General features: G+C 40.5%; 2 protein-coding genes across 3 annotated transcripts; both read right to left on the reverse strand.

Annotated features, from left to right (window-relative positions):
- Positions 1–46: 46 nt before the first annotated feature.
- Positions 47–13497, reverse strand: trpc6a (transient receptor potential cation channel, subfamily C, member 6a). 2 transcript variants are annotated; one of them, XM_084372921.1, is made up of 14 exons: positions 13371–13497; positions 10334–10653; positions 8998–9130; positions 8021–8321; positions 7249–7434; positions 6515–6679; positions 6190–6427; positions 5878–6105; positions 5304–5568; positions 3621–3816; positions 1808–2008; positions 1559–1618; positions 1181–1256; positions 47–856 (listed from the first exon to the last, which is right to left on the reverse strand). In XM_084372921.1, exons 1-14 carry the CDS (start codon positions 13493–13495, stop codon positions 726–728), a joined length of 2625 nt encoding a protein of 874 aa, XP_084229047.1. In that variant the 5' UTR covers positions 13496–13497; the 3' UTR covers positions 47–725. The 2 variants fall into 2 exon arrangements, with proteins under 2 accessions (XP_084229047.1, XP_084229046.1); XM_084372920.1 differs by having other exon boundaries at positions 10334–10662.
- A 3428-nt stretch (positions 13498–16925) lies between these two features.
- angptl5 (angiopoietin-like 5) lies at positions 16926–22732 on the reverse strand. The gene is made up of 8 exons (XM_084373580.1): positions 22492–22732; positions 20763–20925; positions 20566–20669; positions 20380–20473; positions 19764–19867; positions 19555–19675; positions 17708–17893; positions 16926–17613 (listed from the first exon to the last, which is right to left on the reverse strand). Exons 1-8 carry the CDS (start codon positions 22546–22548, stop codon positions 17294–17296), a joined length of 1149 nt encoding a protein of 382 aa, XP_084229706.1. The 5' UTR covers positions 22549–22732; the 3' UTR covers positions 16926–17293.
- Between the last annotated feature and the right edge of the window lie 824 nt (positions 22733–23556).

Here is a 23556-nt window from a genome sequence, read left to right on the forward strand (position 1 = left end):
TGCTGGCATTTTCTGTACTTTAAAGGTGCATTATGTAAGAATTTTAGTGAAAACGTTAAGAAATTATCTAAAATTATAAACGGAATGTGAAGAAAAATCAGTTTTGACGTTATGTCAAAGCCTTCCATGTATTGTGTTGCAGAGATGTCTACTGAAGTTAGCATGCTAAAAAACTAGCCCCAGCCAGTCCTTTTCTTGTAATATGACTCCAAGCTCCCAGTCTGCATTGCTAGCTGCATGGCTCACTGAGCTTACTGGCTAACAGCAGCTCCAGTTAGCAATAGTTAGTGGTAACTTTGGTGATATGCTGCCCCCTATATGTTTGCAGTGTGACTTCAAGAGGTTCTTAGATATTGCACCTTTAAATTGCAGAGGGAAAGTAATCTGCAGTTATATTTAGTTGTTTCACCGTGTGAATGTTTGTCCAAATTAAAATAATTATAATGGATCTTTAAAAGATTAATTGGAAGTTATCCACATTATATAAGTTCACTGTTGCTGTTTTTTATTTTTCATGAATTCCAAAACTGCACCATGTGTTCATTATAAACATATAAATGAGACATAATCATCTAATCAGCAAGTAAAATTGTACATTCACAAACATACGTTCTCATTTTATCGTAATAACTGTTTGTACTTTATCTACAATCACTGATGGAGAACAGGCACTTAAAACTCTGTAGCTGTACAGTTTTATGTACAAGTTGGGGCGACTGGCAGCGCTACTGCGAAGGTGTGCTGATCTGTCCCAGCCTCCTCAGCAGTCCGTCCAGTGTCTCCATGTTCTGCGCTTTGTCCTCCAGCAGCTCGTATCGAAGACTGGAGATGTCCTGCTTGATCTCCTTCAGCTCACCTGAAGAAAAACAGACACAAAAGCAAAAGAGAGAAGTTTTGTTTACCAAAAAACTATGGAAGCCCATTTCCTCCGGTCAAAAACAACAAAAAAGGCGAAAAACAAGCTTGATGAAAAGAATATGCACATGGTGAATCATATTTATGAGATAAAAAGTCAACAATTATTCATACTCGTAATTTTATATTGTTGACTTTTTATCCCGTAATTTCTATTCTTATCGAGGCAAAGTTTTCATTTTATTTTGTCTTGGCGGAAGTGGGCTTCCACAAAAAAGTCTAATATTGCTAAAACAAGTTCAGTCTCAGCATCTGATTATTTTACCTTCAGTGATATCGTCGCTCTCTCTGTCTGTTTGGGCTTTGATGATGTAACGCTTTATCAGTCGCTTCATGATCTTCTTCAGCCAGCGAATGAAAAACAGTAAAGTTAACTATACTATAACAGAATAAATATGTGTTTCAAAGAATAGTCCCATATTCAAATTATTATTTAGATAAAATGCTCCAGGTTCTACTGATTCTTTCAGATATTACAATACTGTTACAATAACCTGCAGAAAAACTTATTTTTCATGTAAAACCTTATTCTGAAGAGTAATTAGAAAATGCATCTGTCACACAAATATAGAGAAAAAGGTAGGTTATGTTTCCCTACTGTGAAATGTGAATCACACACACACACACACACACAAATACATACCCGATATCTGGTTGGGCTGGCAGAAGCAGCAAATGAACCTGAGTTTTTGCTCTCTCCGAGCTGGAAGATGAAGCTGAAATTAACTTGGTTGAACAGAACAGTGTTATAACATTGTCTTCAGTCTGAGGTGGAGCCTGTGGTGCAGCAGTTAAACCACTGGGAGGTGCTCAGTCTCTGCCTTTACTCTCTGCTCCACTGAGTATCATGGTTTTATGATGAATAGTGTATAAATACCACTTGTTTTAATACCTCATTGAGCGGTGTCTCGGTTTTCTTCTCATTGTGTCCTGCCACAAGCTGCAGCAGCAGGGACTTGATGGCTGTTGCCAGTCCCAGCATAGTTTTTGGACTGGGGACCAGGTTGAAGGGCACGGGGAGCGTCCGTCCCTCCTCAAAGTAGGAGAACCAGAGTTTGGCACGAGCAAACTTCCACTCAACATCAGCATCATCCTAAAGAAAAGAGGGAGACAAGGTGTAGGAAGTAGAGCTAATGAAGCTGCTCGAGTTTGATACAGAGTCAAAATCAAATACACCAGATTCACTCAAATTGTTAGTTTAAAAATGTTTCCACAAAGACTGGAAATGGAGAAACAGCAGCACCTCTGGACTAAATTAACTAATTATCTTGTTCATGTTGTACGTACAGAAACCAAAGTATAAAACATTTCCTTGCGTTGTCCTACAAGAGCTCAGGAAGCCACTGCTCAAGGCTACAGAGCCCGGCTTGCTGTTACCCCTTGTTTACAGTCCTTGTGCTAAGCTAAGCTAATCAGGTGCTAGCCGCAGCTTCACATTACACATGCAGACATGAGAGTGGTATCAAACTCTCTGCAAGAAGGTGACTAAGCATATTTTGTATATTTTGCTTTTTATAGAATTTTATTTAGATAGATGATGAAAAATGTTTGTTAGTATTTTTTTTTTTTTACATCTTAATATGTCATGCTAATTAAATAGGCTAGTATGCTATTGCATGTGAAAAGACAGCCCTGTTTTACTCTTCTTGCTCTTGGAGACAATTCATTTTTCACCTAACAGTACTCGAGTCGATTTAAAGTCTTAAATTTAATTGAAAAAATGCCTCACTTTCAAAGAGGCCCAGTATACTGACAAATGAACTGGTACGGAAGCCAAGAAAGGCAGAAATGTTAATGAGTTAATTATTTTGTTAAAGGGACACTATGTAGTTTTGGAGAAGAAATTCAAACTCAGACTTTTAATATTTACAATATTAATGAGGTAATAATACAGACTCAGAAATATTAATTTTTTCCATAACTCAATAAACAAGCTGTTCTCGGAGGAAAATAACGTCCCAGAACACTGTTTGAAGCTAGAAAGGTGGCAGGGTCCGCCACATATCAACAAAGTAAAACAGTATGAAATTGTGTTGTCCTTTAAAGTCAGTTTGTTCATTTGGTTTATTCAGTCATGAAAACAAAGAAAGTTTGTTTATTTAGTCATTAAAAAAATCATTCAATGAAGATCTTTCTCTAAGAATTAAAATTTCTTCCCCAAAACTACATAGTGCACCTTTAAAAAACAAGCTTTGTTCTCATGAGATAAAAAGATAATGAACCCAATGCCACGAGAAAAATAAATGTTGTTTCCTCTTATTACTTATAATGTTGATTAGAGATCAATTTACTCACGCTGTAAATGTCACATCAAGAAGCACCTGTTATTGAGCAAATACATTCTTACAACAAATGGCAGAAAAAGTTAATATGGTTTGCTTTCAGTGTCCCAAATCCACTTCACAGAGCAGTATTTGTATGTCATGGTCCGCTCTTTTTTTTCTTCTCATTATAAAATGCCTTGTTTTCTCGAGAAATCTGCAATTTGTTTTCTCAAGATAAACGGGAAAAAAAATAAGGTTTGTTATCTCAAGATATTGACATTAAAATAATAATTGCAGGCATGGCCGTTCTTGGCTTCCATAAACTAGACTATTGGGGTTTTTCCCACTAAAAACTGAAAAAATATTTAAACTTTGTGCGACATGTGGAGGAATTGTGCGCTTGTATCTGATGCACATGATAATTCAGTATTCAGGACAGACCTCAATCTCCTGGAAGGAACTGTTAATCATGGCGATGAGCATGTTGAGCAGCACTATCACCATGGTGACGTTGTAAACCCCGTACAGCACGTAACCAATGTTCTCGATGAATTTGTGTCCGTTATTGATAATGACAGACTTGACCTCGGACAGTCCAAATATCGCCCAGAACAGCGTCTTGAAGCTTTCCTCCAGGCTGGACAGATGGACGCACATAGGAGGAAATGGAGGAAGACAAGAGGAAGTTATTTTTGGCTTCAAGCAAACCATTAATCAAAATGCTCTGTGAGAAAAGCAACTGAAGAAAAAAATCAAACAGTTTTTTCTGCCATTTTTACTGTGTCCAACCCAGTGTTTATATTACTGCTGCAACTTCAAAGCCTATCATACATTTTTAGATTGATTTACAAGCTTTCGTGGCGGTTCTCGATATCCATTTGTTTTGCTAAAGTATTAAAATCAACTTGCAGAGACCAAAAACTTGCTTTAGACAGCTAATCCATCAAATCATATTTATTTTTCTTTTGTATAACTGTGTGAAAATGCAGCTGCTGGCATTTATAAAGCAGCGGTTCCCATTGAAATCTTAGGGATCAGAATATGATGAATCTGACAAGCAATTTCAATTTTTTTTTTTTTTTACTTGACTTTAATTGAAACATTAATTTTGCTGTTATTTTTTAAATACAGGATAAACTGTATTTTAACAACCCAGTCGCAAGAATAAATGTTTTTTTAACATATCTTTAGCACTGGATTTAAAGGTATAGTGTGTAGGATTTAGTGGCAGAAAAGGAATAAAAAATGTTGTTTTAATTAGTTCTTGAAACTAAGAATTGTTGTTTTCGTCACCTCAGAATAAGTCTTTTATATCTGCAGAGCGCTTCTTCAGCAATGTTTCTACAGTAGCTCACAATGGACAAACCAAACGTCGCTTCTAGAGAGGCCTTTTTGTGCCATAGATGCCTCATCTACCATAGATGAGGGTGAGACGAGGGGTATTCAGTTGATTGCAACGTTGCAAGATACCAAATCAAAATCTTACACACTCGACCTTTAAATACTCCTTTATTGATGTTTTTCTCCTACTTTCTAGGCTAATAAAGAAAACTTTTACATCTGATTGGATTATCAGGTTGATTTCTGTCTTTTGGGGGAGATTTTACACATACAGCTCGTGATTGCAGCTTTTTTTGGCATCTGACTCTTGCTAAACTCTCACATCTTGCATAATAATACAAATCATTCAAGACTTTGGCTGGACTAGCTTTAAAGCTACATGATGGTGTCTGTTCAAGGTGGGACTTTTAGATCAGGAAATAAATGATGTATGACCAAGCTTTAAGCTAAATTGGGGTTATTATATATTTATATTGTGCTTTTATGTGTCTTGCTGTGCTTTTACGTTTCCAAACAAAGTTATAATTTATAGTATTATTTGATTTTAGGGGTTGTGGTCCTGGGGCCTCTCAGAGGGACTTTGCCTGTTCAGTAATATTGAGCCACAAAATGTTCAAATGATGGATTAACCTCTGAGCCTCAATCAATATTTAAGTAAAAGTCTAATATTTAAGTCAATGTAAGCTAATTTTAAAAGCTTAAAAGAACAACACTCACAGTGATGCAAAATACAGAGCTAGTGAAAGGTCAGAAAATCTAAAACAGTTAATGTGCACGTCTCACGTGGTGAAGGCATCGTTCTGCTTCGCCGTCAGGTAATAGGAGTACAGGTTGAACATGCCGATCATGAACGCCAGAAACACCAAGATGAAGATGACCATGAACTTGAAGATGTCCTTGACAGTCCTGCCTAAAGAGATCTGCAGTGGACCAAAGCTCTCGTTGGCCGGGAGGATGTACGCGATCCGGGAGAAGCTCAGCACCACCGCGACCGCGTACAGGCCCTCCGACACCAGCTGGGGATCTGACGGCATCCAGTTAATACGTGCTACAAAAACAGAACGCAGAAAACTTCAGTAATTCTGCTCCGACTCCAGGAGATCTTTTGTTTTTTTGTACACAACTACTTCTTGAAAAGCCAGCCTACAAAGAAGACGGAACTGTCACTCAGATTTGCCTTCAAAAAATGCTATTGTAAACTATAAATTTGATTAGTCAAAAATTGGTCTGTTTTATCCCATTTTTATTGAACTGTCCAATAAAAACAGGAAAATCCAGGCTGAGACAACAATGAAGTAAATGATTCATTTAAACTGCGTTGATCTGTTAGTCTGTGCAGGTGTGTGAACGTGCTCACCCAGTGTAAAGTAGTGTATCTCAGGAGGCAGTGAGACGTTAATCAGTGTTGTGTATTTTGTGTGTACATAGGTCTGGGCCAAGTCAGCGTGTCTCAGAATGGAGAAGCGGCAGCTGAAGGAGGCGAGGAAGATCGCCAGCATCCCAAAGTCCAGGAAGTTCCACGGCTCGAGCAGGTACTCCCCCGGCCCCTGACTCCAGATCTCCTTCACCTCAGCCCAGATCATACCTGCAGCAGGTCAAATGATGAAACACACGCAGGGTGACATGATGTTTTTGATTAGGATCATGATGGTGATCATCTATCGCTCACCCATGACCCATGAAATGATGAGGATCTCCATCCACGTGAAGGGTGTGGTGGTCATGCGGTAGAGCAGCGCCGGGTCATATTGGGGTCCCCCCGGGTGCTCAAGGTGGGTCATGTTCGGCAGCAGGGTGGTGCCTGCGAAACGGTCCGCAGCATTCAGGATCAGAAGACCCAGAAAAATAGTGAAGGATGAGGCATGGGCCACAAACTTCATGAAGGGGCTCCGCATCACTCTCCCCACCTGAGCGAGAGAGATGAGCCGACAGGAGGATGAGGGGGAGTTAAATGTCTGGTGTGAGTGAGATCTGAGATTGTAAATGTTACATACTCTGCTGCACGGAGCGATCCAGTAAGCCAGAGCCAGTCCAGGCAGTCCTATAGCCACCGCCAGCACCACCAGCAGTTTGATAGCAGTGGTCTGTTGTCTGAGGCCGGGGAGATTCTCGTACCAGATACTCAGCAGCTGCTGCTGGCAGTTAGGATGAGCCACAAACTGAAGGGCACAGACATTACAGAGGGTGGTGAGAGCAGTTTCAAGCTAAAATGTTTATAGCCTCTGCAAAACATGAACATATAGTTAATAGTCTGCTGCCTAAATTATGATTTGATCCGTTGATTACAAGAGATCCAAACAGGAAGGTATTAAACCAACAATTATTGTCATCATTCACCAAAAATGCCATCCCAGAGCTCAGGGATGCTGTCTTCAAAATGGTGGTTGTTTGACAATGAAAACAATTCAGTCCCATGACCCCACGCTGCTTAACAACACCATCAATTGTGTACTTAACAAATAAATGTTTATTTATAAGTTTGTCAAGCACACGATATCCCTTTTACAACATCAGTGCTTTCTCTGGGATGGATCTTCTAACAACATTGTGAAAGCACCGGAGACTTTCACATCTTAAATCTCAGGGTCTTCTTGAATAGATCAGGAGATTGTGTTGATGTTGACTGACATTCTTTACTTTTGATGATAAGATGTGAAGCAAGTGGCTTTCCAGAAGGTTTGAAGTCAGTCTTAAAACATGATGTGAATCTGTTTTCAGGCGTACTAACCTTTTTGAGTTCGTACTTGATGGCTAATTTGAGCCGTGTGAGGGACGGGCGACCTGGTAGATCATAACTGTCTTCAGAGTCGGTTTCTCCGCTCAGTATGGCCTCCACCTCCTCGGTGCTGCGACACAGATCCAGGAGGCCCACCACGTAGTCCTTACACTGGCTGGACAGACAGCAGTACTCGTTCTACAGAAAATGTGCATCGGTTAGTGAAACATTTGAGATGCGTTGCAGGAGATCAAACAAGGATTTTATGGGAAATTTGTTTCAAGTTTTTAAGGTAAATATGGTTGGTGGTGATTTTAAGAATCAATATCACCAACACTGGTGTAAGATAGAGGTTGTCAGCCATTATACCAAGAAAAGTAGGCAACATGTCTTGTTTGTGTGAGCACGGCTTTGAATTGTGACATTTATTTATTGCCCAGTACCCGTAGTACAGTGTACAGTCCTACTATAAGCAGAGTAATAATGTGTGTCATACCGACGATGTCAACAGCGACTGCAGAATCTGACCCTCATCTGTTTCTGCTTCCTCTCTTAAGGCTCATTAAAAGTTCCTGTGATTACTGGAAGTTTTTACTGGCATCTTGTTGGCAGCGACCTGGCTGAATCACTTTTTGTGTACTTGACAATGAGCTGGGTTTCAGGGCACGAGTACAGTAGCACTAACTGGATGTGACAAGTGATTATAATAACTGAAAAAAGTGTGTGCCAGGCAGGTCCAGTGTTTGTGGTGGTGACCCTGTACGATCTCTAATAACATTTGCACCTTAAATTCTTTCTCAATATCAGCCAGCATTGCCAGTTCGTTGCTGAGCTCCAGGGCGGCCAGCACCGGGTCTTCATTGGACAGGGAGAGGTAAGCAGGACTGGCGAGTCCTCTGTAAGCATTGATCCTTGATCGCGAGTGGCTGAAGGAGTCAAACTGCTGCTGGTAGTTGCAGGAGTCGCAGCCGCAGAAGTAATCATGTGGAGGTTCGATGCGAGCCCCTTTACTCAGCAGGGTGTGAACTATCTCGTATTCCTGGCAGTGCGCCGCAAGGATCACTGGAGTCACGTCGTGAGAGAACCTGCGGGGACGCACACATAAAAACATGAAGATCTTTTCATAGGTGCTTTATTGTTAGAAGTAACCGCCGTTGTTTTACTGTTTAACTCTCCTTTCCTTCATCAAACAGGAGCCACAGTTTCAGCGAACTATTAAAAATGATGTCAGTACTAGCTAAATGTTGCAGCTGCAGACTGATATGAAGTAATTCAACACACACCCTCGGAGTTTGTTGATGTGTTGTGTTGAAATGCTGACGTTATTTAGCTCACATTACGTTGACATATTTAGCTAATTTGTTTGAGTTACTGGCCAACAATGTTGATGTTAGAGCAACAAAATGTAACTTCCTAGACAGAGATTCTTGATTGATGAGTCTCATTGAGTCCAGATTGATAAATATTGATGCTTCGAAATTCTGGGGATGTCATTAGGAGTTACACACACTTATGAAAGTGCTGTTTGCTACTTGCATGTTTTGTTTTATTTTGATTGGCAGTGTAAAGTGTAAAAACAACATTAACTGGTGGTTACATACCAACTTACATTCAGAAAAGACTTCACTAAGATTCAAGACTCTTCTGTTGCATGCAGCATGCACCAAAAAGCCTTCAAACAGTCAGGAGATAGGTTAGATACTCATTGCACCAGTTGTAGGAGGGCACTTAATTTTTTCTAATCCCTTTTAACTGTCTTACCGCGTCCCGTCCTCATCATAAGCATAGAAGTCATCCAACATGTCTGCTTGAGCAGGGCTGGCTGTCAGACGACGGGCATCTCTAAACTCTGGGTGACTCAACAGGGCCTCTGTGATGCGAACATATCCTTTACCTACAACACAAATACAGAGCTGAGCTGTTTGTGTGGTTTGGCAGCGGGGTACACATAAAGAAAGTAACTGCATTGAGCAAATAGTTATGTTGGCCATGTGTAGCTTGTTAGCGAGTTTCTGTTCAGCTTATCACTCAACACCCTTTATTGAAAATAAAACAGAGTAGAAGAAATGAAGAAAGATTTTTGTAATCATGTGATCAGAGTTTTGCTTAGCTGGTCTGGATTTTTAATAAGATAAATGTTTTAATATTCGATTTTGCCTACTCAACCTCATAGAACTGATATTGAAACTATCCGCCTGTCTAAGTGTGGAGAAGTTTCAGGTGAATCACACAAAAGTGCATAAAGCAGCTGCAGGCTAGTGGTGGTATAGTAGGCCTCTGTGGCCAAAGCATGATTTACTCAATTTTAAGGCAATGCTCACATTATCAGACTATTCGCTTTCATGGAGTGCAGCAGGAATGAGTCCTAAAAACTAAATAAGTTGCAGTTGCTATTAAGGAGCTAAATAAAACTACAAAACTTGTCGTGGACATTATACGTCATGATGCTGAACACGGAGACTCTCTACGCACTAGTCTGTCTTTACAGAGTTTAGTTGTAAACTCAACAGTATAGTCGAGTAAGACGCTTAGTGTTGGTGACGTTTAAGTCATGCACCCACAGTGCAGTCCGCTCAAAGTTAGCTTTAGATTTTTGTACTTCTGCCGATTGCAAAATCCCAAAAGGCTCTTTATCAGAAGAACAGGACAGGCTGCGACTAGCTGGTTAGCTTTAAGCCCTCACTTCAGTAGACATCTCTGCAACACAGTTTACTGACGTCTTTGACATAACGCTGTTGTTTCTTCACATTTTGTTGATAATGTTAGTTCATTTTTTTAATGTTTCAACTAAAATTCTGGCGACGTACAGTATTTCTTACAAATGGCCCCTTTTAGTTTCACTGTGGCCAAAATAAGGATGATTTACTGTGTCACAAATTTAAAGTCACAGCTCACATTATCAGGCCCTTCACTCTCATTGGGGCATACATGTAGGAAGTGGCACTCTCTTTCATGTGTGCATTTTTATTCTCGATTACTGCTAACTCCCGTGATGCTTCATGAGACTTGAGGACGACCCCATTTGAGGATAATCAGCAATGTCACAGCAGATAAATCAGCAAAATGTATTTTTCATACACAAATGCATTTATCTTACTGATGGCTAACAGGAGGGCATCCCCCACTCTGGACATATCCGCCCTCCCCAGCAGCAGCTCCGTCACCTCCAGATGTTCGTTGGCTACGGCCAGCTGCAATGCATTCTGGCCCATATAGTCCACAGCATTGACATTCAAGTTGGGCACGTGTAGCAGCATGCGCCGCACCTCTGGTATGTTGCCATACTCGGCTGCCTCGAGGAACCGCTGCTCCACCTCTGACAGGCTGACCGAAGGGCCACAGAACATGTAGGAAGGACCACGGAGAGCCTGGCGTCGTTTAACAGCAGTGATACGAGCCAAGAGCTGTCTGTCAGAGCTGCTGTGGCTGCCAGAGAGACAGGACACATAAACACATCGTATACAATGTCCACTTGGTAACTTATGCCTTTTGGAAAGCGCTCCAGTTATTTTTATCTTGATTTCACATTCTGCAACAAAGTTATTTGCTTTTTGTTGGCTTAAGTTGTTAATCATTACGAACAAACACATCTTTCAACTCTTTTAAAGGCATCACAAGCGGTGTCAGCTTTTATATGATATAGTTTGGGAATACTTAAAACCCGAGAAAAATTCTCTGAAAAGACATAAAAATATGCTCTTTTTATAAAGTGAAATACTGGCTGTAAGAGATTAATAGTGACAACAGTACATATAAACTACACACTGCAGTCGAACACATCATTAGTCAAAATCAAACGAGGACCTTTTTATAGTTGTGGTCCCGTATTAGAAACTGATTTCCCTGTTTATACTTTAAATGTTGCTATAATTAACCATGTTTGGATAAGTGGACAAGCTGAAGTTAAAATAGGAATGTTTTGCTTCCAACCCTGATTTCACATTGATGCACAAAAAACAATCTAGCTGTGATTTTTGAGAAGACACGAGACATTAATGACGTAATGCTGATGGATTTTTAGCTGACAAAAACTCTTTTTCCAGGTAACTGCAACGCTGGAATTTGAAGTATGTAATGTTTAGTGAAGCACCAGTGTTAAGGGTTCTCAGAGATCAGACTGTCGTCAACATGCTGTATTAGATCATCTGTACTTGACTTGATTAAAAATGGATTAAAAATGTCATTTTAACTGACATCAACTTGTTTTTCACAGAGGAAAAACAATTTCAAAATGACTGTACACCGTAAATGTCCACATGTGCTAAACTTTATAACAGCCATCATTAACAAATGTTGAATTTATAGTTACTGTCACTGTGAACAAACAATGAAATGCTATATAAACCATCTATTAAGCAACTGTTTATTGTAATATAATACTAAATACTGCGTAGTTCATCTATAAACATTATTTGGGTGGCCATTATAAAATTGCAACTGATGTTTATCAACACTTATAATCCCTTAATAAATGGTTTATAATGTATTTAATTGTGTGTTAAGAGTGAAGTAACTGTTGTGGAATTTCGCTCGCTTGGACATTCAGGGGTGATGAACGCTCAGAGACACCGATGACTTACGTTGAAGTAGTTTATACAAGCTTGATCAAGGAGGAACAAAATAACAGCACAACTGTATGCACAATGCATTGCCATATTAATCCTCCCGAGCCTCTCCAATGTTCAGATTATATCTACAGTTCAGGAAGCACCCCTCCCATACTTGGTTATCTGTTTAACAACAAATTAGTGGAAAGATACTGCAGAGCTTCTCACCCATGGCCAAGTGACAAATAGAAAGTAAATGCTTAGAAGACAGTAAGTCTGCTTCCGCAGATAGATCGAACACCATCCTACGAGTTTGAGATGAAAACTCATAGATCAGACCAGAACATCTTATCCTGTGAGGCCAGAGTGTTCTGGGCCGTAGATTTTTCTCCCACAGTAACTATTAACTAAAGTTTAATTCACTATAATTACTGATGGTTAATATAAAGTTCTAGCTTTAATTGGAGTGTATAACAATAATTTATTATCAATTGTCTGTGCCATACATTAATGGTGCAACATGGCATTTCACAGTCATAGATCTTGTTTCAGTTATATCCTGTAATTGCAGTGGTGGGTTAGGGTTAGTTCATTTACTCAGGTATAGTACTTTATTTGAGTGTTTTAATTTTAGGCTACTTTCTTCATCTTCTGCACTACACCTCAGGGGGAAATATTGCACTTTTTACATCACGTCATTTATTTGATTACTGTAATTACTAGTTACTGTGCAGATTACCTGCAATGCATTGTTATACAGTAAATTAAACCACCCAACAGTATAAAAATAAAGAGAATTAGCCCTATTGCAACCAGCTACAGCAATAGAATTAATCTTACCTGTTACTCCATCAATACTAATAATGTGATATTGTAATTACATACATACACATAATAATGTAACAAATAATCAAACATTGTATTTTTATACTTTACTCTGACTTAAAGGGGAACTTAAATCTGATAAATTGCCCCCAGTGATGTCACTTAGTGGCAAAGTTGCATTGTGGGTAATGTAGGCACCAGGTTTTGAAAAGTAGTCCACTGGTCTGCATTACACTGTTTAACCACTGTTGGACTCATAGACAGTTTTAAAGCAAATAATCTAAATCGATACAGCAGAACCAGAAATATCACCTTTTTTATTCCACGCATCCTTTTCATTTTTCAAAACTTGGCGCCTACATTACCCACAATGCAATTTAGCCGCTGAGTGACATCACTGAGGGCAATTACATGCAGCTTCCTCTCAAGCCATAAAAGGCTTTATACTACTTTCTTTCACATATGCAGTCGTAATCCACAAGACCTGTAAACTCACTTTAATGTGTAAAATTGGTGGCGTTACCCTTTAATTGAAAGATCTTACTACTTCTTCAGGCACTGTGTAAGTACAATATTAATTCAAAATATAAATTGAACAGATAAATAGATAAATGAGATCCATATGTAACTTACATGATAATCAAACATGGTGTCTTAAAGTAGAAACTGTAAAAAATAATATCCCTTCAGAAAACACATAATCACACCTGGCCACTTCATGCACATCTGGCTGAGTATTAAGGATGTAAATGAAAGACTCACCCGAGGCATCGTCCCGAGCAGCAGTTCTCCTCTCCAAAGTCATCGTTCATCAGCAGGTTGTCACGGCTCCGAGCCCTGGGGCTGTCGGTGTACCCGGCAGGTCTGGGTGGCAGCCTGTGGTTCATCCCGGAGGTGATCTACAACAGAGGCTCCAGGTTCATATGAAGGAGGAATCAAGTGTCTGTCGCATGACTCTCTCCCTCTCCCTCCCTCTCTTTGAATCCCTCCTCCGCTGTTCTTCTGTGTGCTTGAGAAAGAATGCATCCTTCTGGGTCCCACTATACTTCTATATACAAGACACATTGAACTTTATAGATGTGCAGGGCAGCTCAGTGTTATGACTGCACACACTGAGGCTGACTGGTGATATACGGCCTCGTTGTTTCAGCGGAATCGAATTAAAATTAAGTAGGTAAACAAAAGCAGAATATTCTCCAGATATTGCCAACAGTTTTAATGCTCAGGCTGTAAAAAGCTATTTCAGACCGCAGTGTTTGGAGTGCATGGAGAACTTTGTCAGCGTGTGTGTGTGTGTGTGTGTGTGTGAACATGCATGCAGGAGGAACTGATGGCTGATGAACAGCAGATGAGATTCTTCAGGGTTTAAATTCCCAGCAGACTTTTCTTCCTGTGTGCTCCCACTCACCACTGATCCCTGACCAGTGTGGGAAAACGACTTTCCACTCTACAAACACGCATGCACACGCACACACACACACACACACACACACACGTATACATACATACGTGTGTGTGTGTTAATGCATGTCTGTCATTTTAAGCCTGCAAACAAGTGTTTCTTCATCGGCAGGTCAAAGGTGAGTCACAGCGGCCAGTGTTTCTCTTTGGTGTTGCCGTGAGCAAACACACAGAGACACACACATGTACACACTTGAATGCATTTTTTTTGCGTTATATATTAAATTGTACATTGTGTTCTTCATTGTCCTGAGTTAGGTTTTTCACTTATTAAGTAATTCTCCATCTTTGTTTTCACATTAAACTCCCCGTTATGTCCTCACGACCACGTCAACATAGAAATATCTGATAGTCTCTGATGAACGATTGTAGCAGTGAGAATTGCCTTTTAAGGCCCTGATTGCAGAAGATTACTCACTTTGGCCATTTTGTGACTTAACAGCGCCACATTTTACAGGGGCATGGCAGGGTGAAAGAGGGTAAACTCTGACAAATGTCACTAGCCCGAGTTTTTGTTAAGACTTCCTCCTCAGAACAGAACAGACCAAAGATCTGCATGTAAACACTGTCAGCTCAGACATACACACTCTCATTAGGGGGTCACCGAGTGAGCAAGCACCTGGATAGACCCTATCTATCTGTGTGTGTGTGTGTGTGTGTCTGTGTGTGTGTGTGTGTGTGTGTGTGTGTGTGTGTGTGTGTGTGTGTGTGTGTGTGTGTGTGTGTGTGTGTGTGTGTGTGTGCGTGTGTGTGTGTGTGTGTGGATTCATTAACCCTGACAATATACACATACCGGACCACACAAAGAGCCAGAGCTCCTACAGCGTTATCACCAGAATCAGTGGCACTAAAACACACACACAAACACACACACACACACACACACACACACACACAAGGCAGTAGTAGTTCAGTCTGTGGGGAGCCAGCATGGAGCAGTCAGTACAGAGGCCAGACTGGTGGCTGTTCACCTGCTGGGTGAACCTGTGCGGCAGCCGTTCGCCTCATACAGACTTTCTAGGTGCTGTATCGTAGGAAACTGGACGTGTTTAACTCAGTTTCACACATGAAAAGAAAATATTGCATGTTTTCACAAAAGGGAAAACGATCAAGGAACTTAGGAAGATTATCCTGGCGAAACTTCTCAATCATTAAGACAGGAGAGACATTTAGATCAGACTTAGAAAATGATCACCAGAAAAAAAATCTTCACCTTCCCTTCAGGGCTTCTGCAGGCAAGTAGTACAAGAGCTGTGATTCTTTACTGGCCTCATGATTCGATTACGATTCACCTGTCAATGATTCCCGATGCAACTTGATGAATTTTAAATGTATGGCATCATCAGCACATGGCAACTTATTCATCATTTAAATCACCTTTTTACTTAGAAAGTACTTTGGTCTGCACTGCATTACACGTCTGCTGTGATCTACATTAAATAGCATTTTCAAATAGCAGCTCTCAGACGGCATTTTCTGAAACATCACAAACACGACTCTGCTGCACAGACCTCTCTTAGAGCTCGGCAGCAAAGTTGACGGCACCTCTTCAGTTCTTGGCTGATTAGCTGGGCTCTCTGTATGCTTTATGGTTGCAGACATTAGCTTCAGGTGAAAGAAACTTAACGTGGTTCATAAATGGGAAGCAGCTCTTACACACAGTGTGTGTCTTGTGCAGTTCATGCTTCCCAGCAAGTTCATAAAATCAGAAAAATGCACAGATGTCCACTTTTAAAGTACTGTGTGTTATCTAGATGTGATGTGATGATCTCTGCCTCAGCGATATCTTCTTAGCGCATGTTCACCCACAATTTAAAGCACGAGAGCAACGTTGCAACATAATTTTACATCTTTATTGTCCAGCTGAGGCCAGAAAATCCATTTCTAATACAACTATTTTTTGCTTAAGTAAGATTTTGACATTTACATTTACATTTTTGTAAAATTTATTTTACTTAAAGCAACAGTATGTAACTTTTTTACCTTACTGTAAAATAACAGCTTCAAAATCATTTTGATGTAATAGAGTGAATGGTGCCCCCGTCACTTGTTTCTGCACTGTGTGACTGCAGTGAGAGGGTAGGATCACAGCGTTTCATACATGTTTACTTCAACATACACGTTTTCAACACATATCATTGTTATGATGTAATGAGTTTTGTTTGTAGTTAGCACCTACATTACATCTGACAAACTGTTACAGACCTGAGATTCATGTTTACAACAGTGGTGTTGCTCTCCAAATCTCACAAAATGCCTACATAATTTCTAACATAATTTCTACATAATGTTGCTTATAGATAGAGCCCTTCTAGTGTCCCCTGGAGGCTGCAGTGCTAACTACAGCCAGAAGATGACATTTTTGAATAGATAAAATAACATGCTGGTGATTTAAGTGTTCTTGGAGCCTCACCTGTAGTGGAGCAAACAATGTAAGAGTGGTGCTTGAGGAAAGGTTGTTCTAATCTAAATATTTCTTCCTCTGGAGAGCATGAATGGAAATGGGACATTTCATGGCACTTTTGATAATAGTAGTGTGCAAAGAGAACATTTTAGTATGGCAGTGGAAGCAAAGGAAGGTTAAAGGTAAAAAATATATTTCTTTACTCTCAGGACTGAATTACGTTTAGATTTCCATCGTTCTTTTCTTCTGACCTGTTGCTGCAGGCTCTCTGTGCAGAGCTTGGTGTGATGTTAAATTTAAAATACCATATAATCATTGCAACATTCGCAGTCTGCACAAAATAATAAATCTGTTCATGAGCTACAGTACCGGAGGGGAATGTGTTGAACCCTACACCTTTTTTAAGGATTATAGCCTAGTTTCAGTTTCTGCAATCCACCATGATACACACTCACAGACTTTGAACAAGTCCACGAGGGCTCAGCACTGTCCCATTGTGAGTTCTGCCAGTGTTTGAGGGCTCTCTAATTGACCACTTGAGGCCTTTATGCACACTCTGTGTAAGTCTGCAACTCTGCAGACTTTGCTCAAGGTAATAACCTGGTATTGTTGGTAAAGATTGCATAAAAATGTCAGGTATATTTGTCCTCAAGAGTCGCAGTAAAGTCACCTTGGTTGCCAAGAGGTGAAACAATAAAAATGAGACATCTTCTCATCCTTCCTTCGTGTTTTATTAAAACTTCATGTCGTACAAAGATGCAGTGCAACTTATACAATGTGTGCTTTCTTCTTTTCACCCTCAGTTTCTCCTCCTCCTCTGTCAATTATTGGTCGCAATCCTCCTGATCTTCATCGTGACAGACTTGATGGTGTGAGGGACCCCGTTCTGTCTCCAGGTGTCCCACAGGATGTGCATCCTCTGTCCCTGGTTCTGCTCCACATCCTCAGGGGTGCCGTTGAGGTTTGCCAGGCCGCACTGGTTGAACCACCATCCCGTCTGGTTGTGCTGAGCGCTGCAGCTCTCCACCGTGCGGTTGTCGATGGAGCAGGAGGGATTACAGCCGTCGTTGTCCACATCTGAGGCGCTGAACGGAGCCGTGTCCTGGTTCTGCTCCTGCTCGTAGCCACGAAATGCATCACCTGGACAAACACACACACAGACAGGCATTTTTCATTTGAATTTGCTCTGTGTGGAAAGAAGAAAGCACAAACGTCTTGATTTGTTTAGTCTTACCTGCACTGCCTGCATATCTGCCCAGGTGTATGCTGAAGAACTGGGTTTCAGTGTCCAGGCGGAAATCATCGTATGACGCATAAGAGGTGACGTCATCGTTGGAGACCAGAGCCATGTGAAGCTGGAACCGAGTATCTTTCTGGTTCACTATATGAAACACCTTCTTCAGACCCAACCAGTGCTCCCCTACACACACACACACACACACACACACACAAACAAAGAGATTGTACTGTTACATCAGTCATCTTTAATCATAATAAATTGTAAAGTAAAATCTTCCTTTAGATTTAATAAATAATCACATTTTTAAAAACCTTTTTAGCTTATTGAATGAGCTTAGAGTTTGTTAGGTCAGTTTGAAATCTGACAATAATATAAAATCCAATTCTCATTTTAATATAAACAGATAACAACAACAAACATTTTGAATAAAGATCCATTAAATTAGTTTTGTTAATAATGGAATGAACTGATGGACATTTCAATGTCATATTTTAGACAACAGTGTGTGGCAGGCGTTTTAGAAGACTCTTTCTTATTTCAACAAAGTCTGACTCCAAGATGTAGACTGTTGGTATGAGCCTGCCATTGGCAGCAAATGATAGATGGTAACTGTAGTTTAGTGAAACGCTCATGAAATCTGTACTCTTTCACTTGGTTAGTGTTAGAGAAAGATCAGGGTTTGGGTTAAAATGATCACTCTAGCAAGATATCTCGCAGGTCTGAGCTTTCCATCAAGACACGACCGCCATTGGCCGCCTATTTCAGGCAGCATTCTTCTCTCCTGCTGCTATCTCACCACATCCTCAATCCAAAACGATTAAACATTTCGATTCCTGGTGTCTCAAAGCGACGTTCTCAAGTCGACATAAATAACTACATTACTTATGTAACTTTGGTTACAAGCATATGTGACGAAGGTTAACTCTAGCTCAATGTATATAAATGTATCAATAGATAAATTAAAATGCCATTAAATGCACCAAAAATAATATTGAAAATAAATGTTGGCATTAATTTATTTATAAAATATGACAAAAATTGATTCCTGATGATTCATGTTTTAATTTGCCTTTGTTTTAATTTATCGTATCTTATTTTATTTTTAACAGGTTGTTTTTCTGATGAAGAAGACTCTGTCGCTACAGGAACCAACAATAACCTACACAATGAAAATGGCAAGTTACCCTAACCTGTAAACAAGCCAGCGGTTGTTACCTTTTGTTTTGCAGAGAAAATGTGCAAATGTGCAAAACCCTGCCCCCCACTTCCTCCTGCTAACACCACTATTTTGCAGGGGCACCCTCGCTGCATCCTTAGCTTCAAACCAGAGCGTTTTTCCCCTATGGCAGAATGATACCCGGCGAAGTAAGACCATCCTTCAGTGCTGTGGAGAAAGGTCTGGCTATGTGAGACCAGTTTCAACATGATAAATGTCCCACGTCCATGGAGGAATGGTTTTCCCGGTCTGGTGTGGAAGACCTTGACTGGGCTGCACAGAGCTCTCTCCTCACCCCCATCTATCTGTAGGATGAACTGTCTGGAGACTGTGAGTCAATGTCAGTGATGGACCTCACTAATGCTCCTGCCGCTGAATGGGAACAAATCACTGCAGCCAGGCTCCAAACTCTCATCTAAAGTCTTCTGAGAATATTTATGAGGTGTTCAACAACCACACATGGACGTGATACATCGGGCCGTGTATGTGCTAATGTTCATCTTACAGTCAGTGTGCAGTCAGCTGGCACACCTGGTTTACATTAGCTGTTGTTCCTAACACCTAAACCTCCGCCTTGTGTCAGTTTTAAAGCTTGAAACAGGAAACATGTCTGACTTCATACAACCTGCAAGGTGTCCAAAGCCATCGGCATAACCAGCCCAGGGTCGTTTGAAGTCAGTTAATCCATCAGTCCTCCGCTGCATCACCGTCCATCCGCCTCCCATGTAGTCCATCTCACAGAAAACCTGCAGCACACATTATGTATTGATGGTGATGCAGACGTCGAGTGACAGACTGTGAGCAGCTTTATTATTATTATTATTATTGCTGTACCTCAAACGCAGAGTCTGTGTTCTCTGGCTGGACGATGTAAATACCACTGGGGATCTTGGGGACAACCGACACAAGATTATCTTTGATGTCGCTGCAGTCTCGTCCTAATCAAAACAAACATGCTCTCTTTTGTCATCAAGAAGAAAAATAACCTTCACTGGTGCAGCTACTGTTCAGAAATCATTAAGGACAAAGGAATGACTGCACATCTAGGCCCATAATGTATCTCTCTGCCTGCTCACAGTAAGTTAAACAACAGTGCTTCACTGGCAGAACAAGAACAAAGAGAATTAACACATGTGGAAATAAAAAGACAACTATTCTAACATGTATTTTCATTTATTTCTCTGTACAGGAAATAAATAATTAAAAACGGATAACTTATATCAAAATCAATCAAAATTATTTTTTGCAACAAATTAATATATGTTTATAAATGACATGAAATATTCTGTTGTCCTTATATGTCCACATACTATTTTATTTAATTTTCTTTTTTTGACATCTTGCGACAGGTAAACTGATATTTATGTGTACATTTTGGGGAATTTGTCACCCGTATATGTGAATGTTGTTCATCATCATGCGTGTGTTGTGTGTGTTGTGTGTGTGTTACCGTGGGATTGCATAGGCTTGATGGAGTACATCTCAGTGTTGCTTCTCTGAACCTCGGAGCTGAGCGTCTGCACTTTGGTCATCAGCTCAGTGACCTGGGAACATGACACTACTGTACATGCAGCCAGCCAATCAGATGCTCAGAAACTTTGTTACTAGGAAAAAACAAGAAGGACTCCACTTGTACCTGACTGCTGAGGATGTCCAGGGCTCTCTGCTGCTCCTCCATCACATCCCTGATCAGCTTCCGGGTGCTGCGTCCGAACGCCAACAGAGACTGCTGTAACTGGCCTAAAGACACACACACACACACACACACACACTGAACAACGGATGCTGATGACAAAAGTAACAATCACACCAGGAAAGAGGAGGAAGTGTTACCACAGATTGAATGTTTCTCATCTCGTAGCAGCTTGACAGTGATGTCACACGGGATGGAGCATGTGTCCCGACCTTTGGGAGGTTTCTGGCCTTTGACTGGAGCGTCAGAGAAGTCCTCATTCACTATTTCTGATTGGTTAAAATCAGTGCTGTTTCCTGTGTCCTGAGAATCAAGATGAAACTGCAGTAAGAGTGTAATCCACAGGTGTACGTCTGCACTTGTTGTATAACTGGTCTGGGATGTCTGACCTCGGGCACTTTACAGAGTGAGACACAAAGTCCTGACCAGCCTCTGTAGCTGGTTCTGAACTCCCTAACACGGGAGGACATATGAAAAAATTCAATCTCTTCTGGATCAACAAAGTTTTCGGTCAGATGGCTACAAACAGCACGGCACAACTTCAATATCCTGTCTTCAAATCCTGCAAATATTTTGTGATCAGAGAAGAAACTTAAGTACATTTACTCAAGTACTGTACTTGAGTGTGGTGTTTAGGTATTTCCATTAGACGCTACCTTCTCCTTCTACTGAACTACATTTCAGAGGGAAATATTGTACTTTTTACTGCTCTACACTCATCTGACATCTGTAGTCTCTACTTATTTTTTATATTTTTGTCCATTCTTTAATGCAACACGTATGATTAGCTTCTAAATCTTGATGTCTTGATCTGTGAAAAAAAACCTCCCTCTTATCAAGTCTTTTTAGTCTAGAATTAAGTCTTTATAGTTTTATATTCTTGTAAACAAAAACATCACCTATTGAGGGGATATTTAAACACAATTCAAATTCAACACAAAACAACTTGTTTCAATAATTCTTTGAAATCAACATCTTCATCACTCATCTGCAGCTACTATTCATTCTTGTTTGGACACTTGTTTCATTGAATTAGTGTCACCATTGTAAAAAGTACCCAAAAATCCTACTTGAGTAAAAGTGATGATACTCTGTTAATATATAACTTCGGTAAACGTGAAAATCATCAAATATGAATAATACTTAAGAGACGTGAGAAATCAGTGTTTTATATTATAAGACTCCCCCCAAAGAATTATAGCTCTCATTCAATGAGAGTACAAGTAACTCAAAATTGTACATGAGTACAGTAGTTGAGTAAATGTACTTAGTTACATTTCATCACTGGTCACCATCACGTTGTTTTTAAGTTTTGAGGATTTTGTAGATTAAACAGCCCAACGTGCCATAAAGGACTTAAAATCAGCTCTACTTCAACCAACCACAACTGGTAGAAATACTGCTTACATGTGAATGCAAAAGTGATAATAATCTTATATTATTAATATGCTATATATCTTAGTTTTGTTGTTAAGTCCATTTTTGCTGATATTCATTTTGAGTGCAGGAGTTTTAAATTTAACGAAGAACCTTTTCATTGAGGATAAGCTATATTTAATTCTGATATAACTAATAACAGAAAAGAAAAATCCATGATTCATGATTCATCTACGATGCCAAACTCGAACCCCTAAACTGATTGCATCAGTGTTTCTTGATGCAATTTACTCAACAGACACCTGCAAAACCAAAAAAAGGGAACGATGCAGCTGTTTGTATTTCTCCTTTCACATGAAGAAGCTCCCTTGACAACTATCCTACTCACAAAGTCATATTTCATATCCCCATACAAAATCTGCTGATAGACGTCTGAGTGACATGACAGATGACTAAAGTTGTAAACTTTTACAACATGCATATCATACATACTGTGGAGGAAAGCAGATGAGGCAAAAGCAGCAGGAGGACAGTTGTTGTCCACATCATGCCAGAGTCGTCTGACGGCGGTTATTTCCTCCAGGAGTGAGGGGCTGAGCTCTGTCCACTGCGTCACCGGCAGCCACGCGTTCATTGAAGCTTTATTTTTCCACCGAGTCTGCTCTTTCCCCTCACAGGTCCATCCTTACCCTCGAGTCTGCGTCTGCTCCCTCGTCTCAGTTGTCACACTTTCTCCTTGCTGCCTCTCTGACTGCCTCCACCTCCATCTTCGTCCGTCACTCCCACTTTTTCTTGTAAATTCCCATGACAACATCCCCTGAAAGAGGAGGGAGAATTTGTAAAAGTGTCTTGGTGATAAAAGTCTGGATATGTTTCTGACTAGCAGCTGAATGTGCTGATTCCAGGTTTGTGGTGACGAGTGATTACCTCCCCCTCAGTGTGTATATTACCAGGCTTTGTTATTTTACTGGTTATATCCTGCCACCACCATGAGAACCAGATGTGGAGAGGTAAACGGGCAGCTTGTTTTAATGTAGGAATACTTTCTCCCTGCTGGTGTCTGTGCGTGGGAGCGGCAGCTGAAGGTAGGGTGCAGAAACAGCAGGGTGTCTCTGCTTCTTGCGCTCATATTCCAGCCCTCTGTTACACCCCTGACCACTGACTCATGCATCTGAAAGCAGCCTCCCACAGGGTCAGACCAATTACTCCTGTTAACTGGCCAGTCAAGCAGTGAGGAGTGTAAAATGATAAAGGGCAACAGCACATTCCAGTCGGGGTCCAGCTGGAGCTGGCCGGCCTGTCACTTCCCTGGAAAACTTTGTTGTGAGAGCCAAAGATTTGCAGTTGTTCTGAACCTGTGTACATTTACAGCCATGGTCAGTGAGAGGAATGTGGAAAACCTGGTGCCGCCGCCTCAGGGCCCCCCACATCTGTCCTATGTTACATACTCTTGTAAAGCAGTCTATGCATGTGAATGACAGATTATATCTGCCAGAGAACATGCAGGCACGACTGTGGTAACTCTTAATCAAATGCTCCACTTGTGTCTTAAAAAAA

The sequence above is a fragment of the Pagrus pagrus genome (genome assembly GCF_965226575.1).
Source record: "Pagrus pagrus genome assembly, chromosome: 14".
NCBI classification, from domain to species: domain Eukaryota; kingdom Metazoa; phylum Chordata; class Actinopteri; order Spariformes; family Sparidae; genus Pagrus; species Pagrus pagrus.

Coding starts and splice junctions, on each gene's coding strand:
- trpc6a (XM_084372920.1), bottom strand. CDS start 13,495: ATGAACCACAGGCTGCCACCCAGACCTGCCGGGTACACCGACAGCCCC. Junction 1,257..1,558: donor CCAGCCCAACCAGATATCGG/GTATGTATTTGT, acceptor CGCTGGCTGAAG/AAGATCATGAAGCGACTGAT. Junction 857..1,180: donor GAGCGACGATATCACTGAAG/GTAAAATAATCA, acceptor GTTTTTCTTCAG/GTGAGCTGAAGGAGATCAAG.
- angptl5 (XM_084373580.1), bottom strand. CDS start 22,548: ATGATGTGGACAACAACTGTCCTCCTGCTGCTTTTGCCTCATCTGCTT. Junction 20,926..22,491: donor CTCATCTGCTTTCCTCCACA/GTATGTATGATA, acceptor CTTGATTCTCAG/GACACAGGAAACAGCACTGA. Junction 17,614..17,707: donor CAGATATGCAGGCAGTGCAG/GTAAGACTAAAC, acceptor GTGTTTGTCCAG/GTGATGCATTTCGTGGCTAC.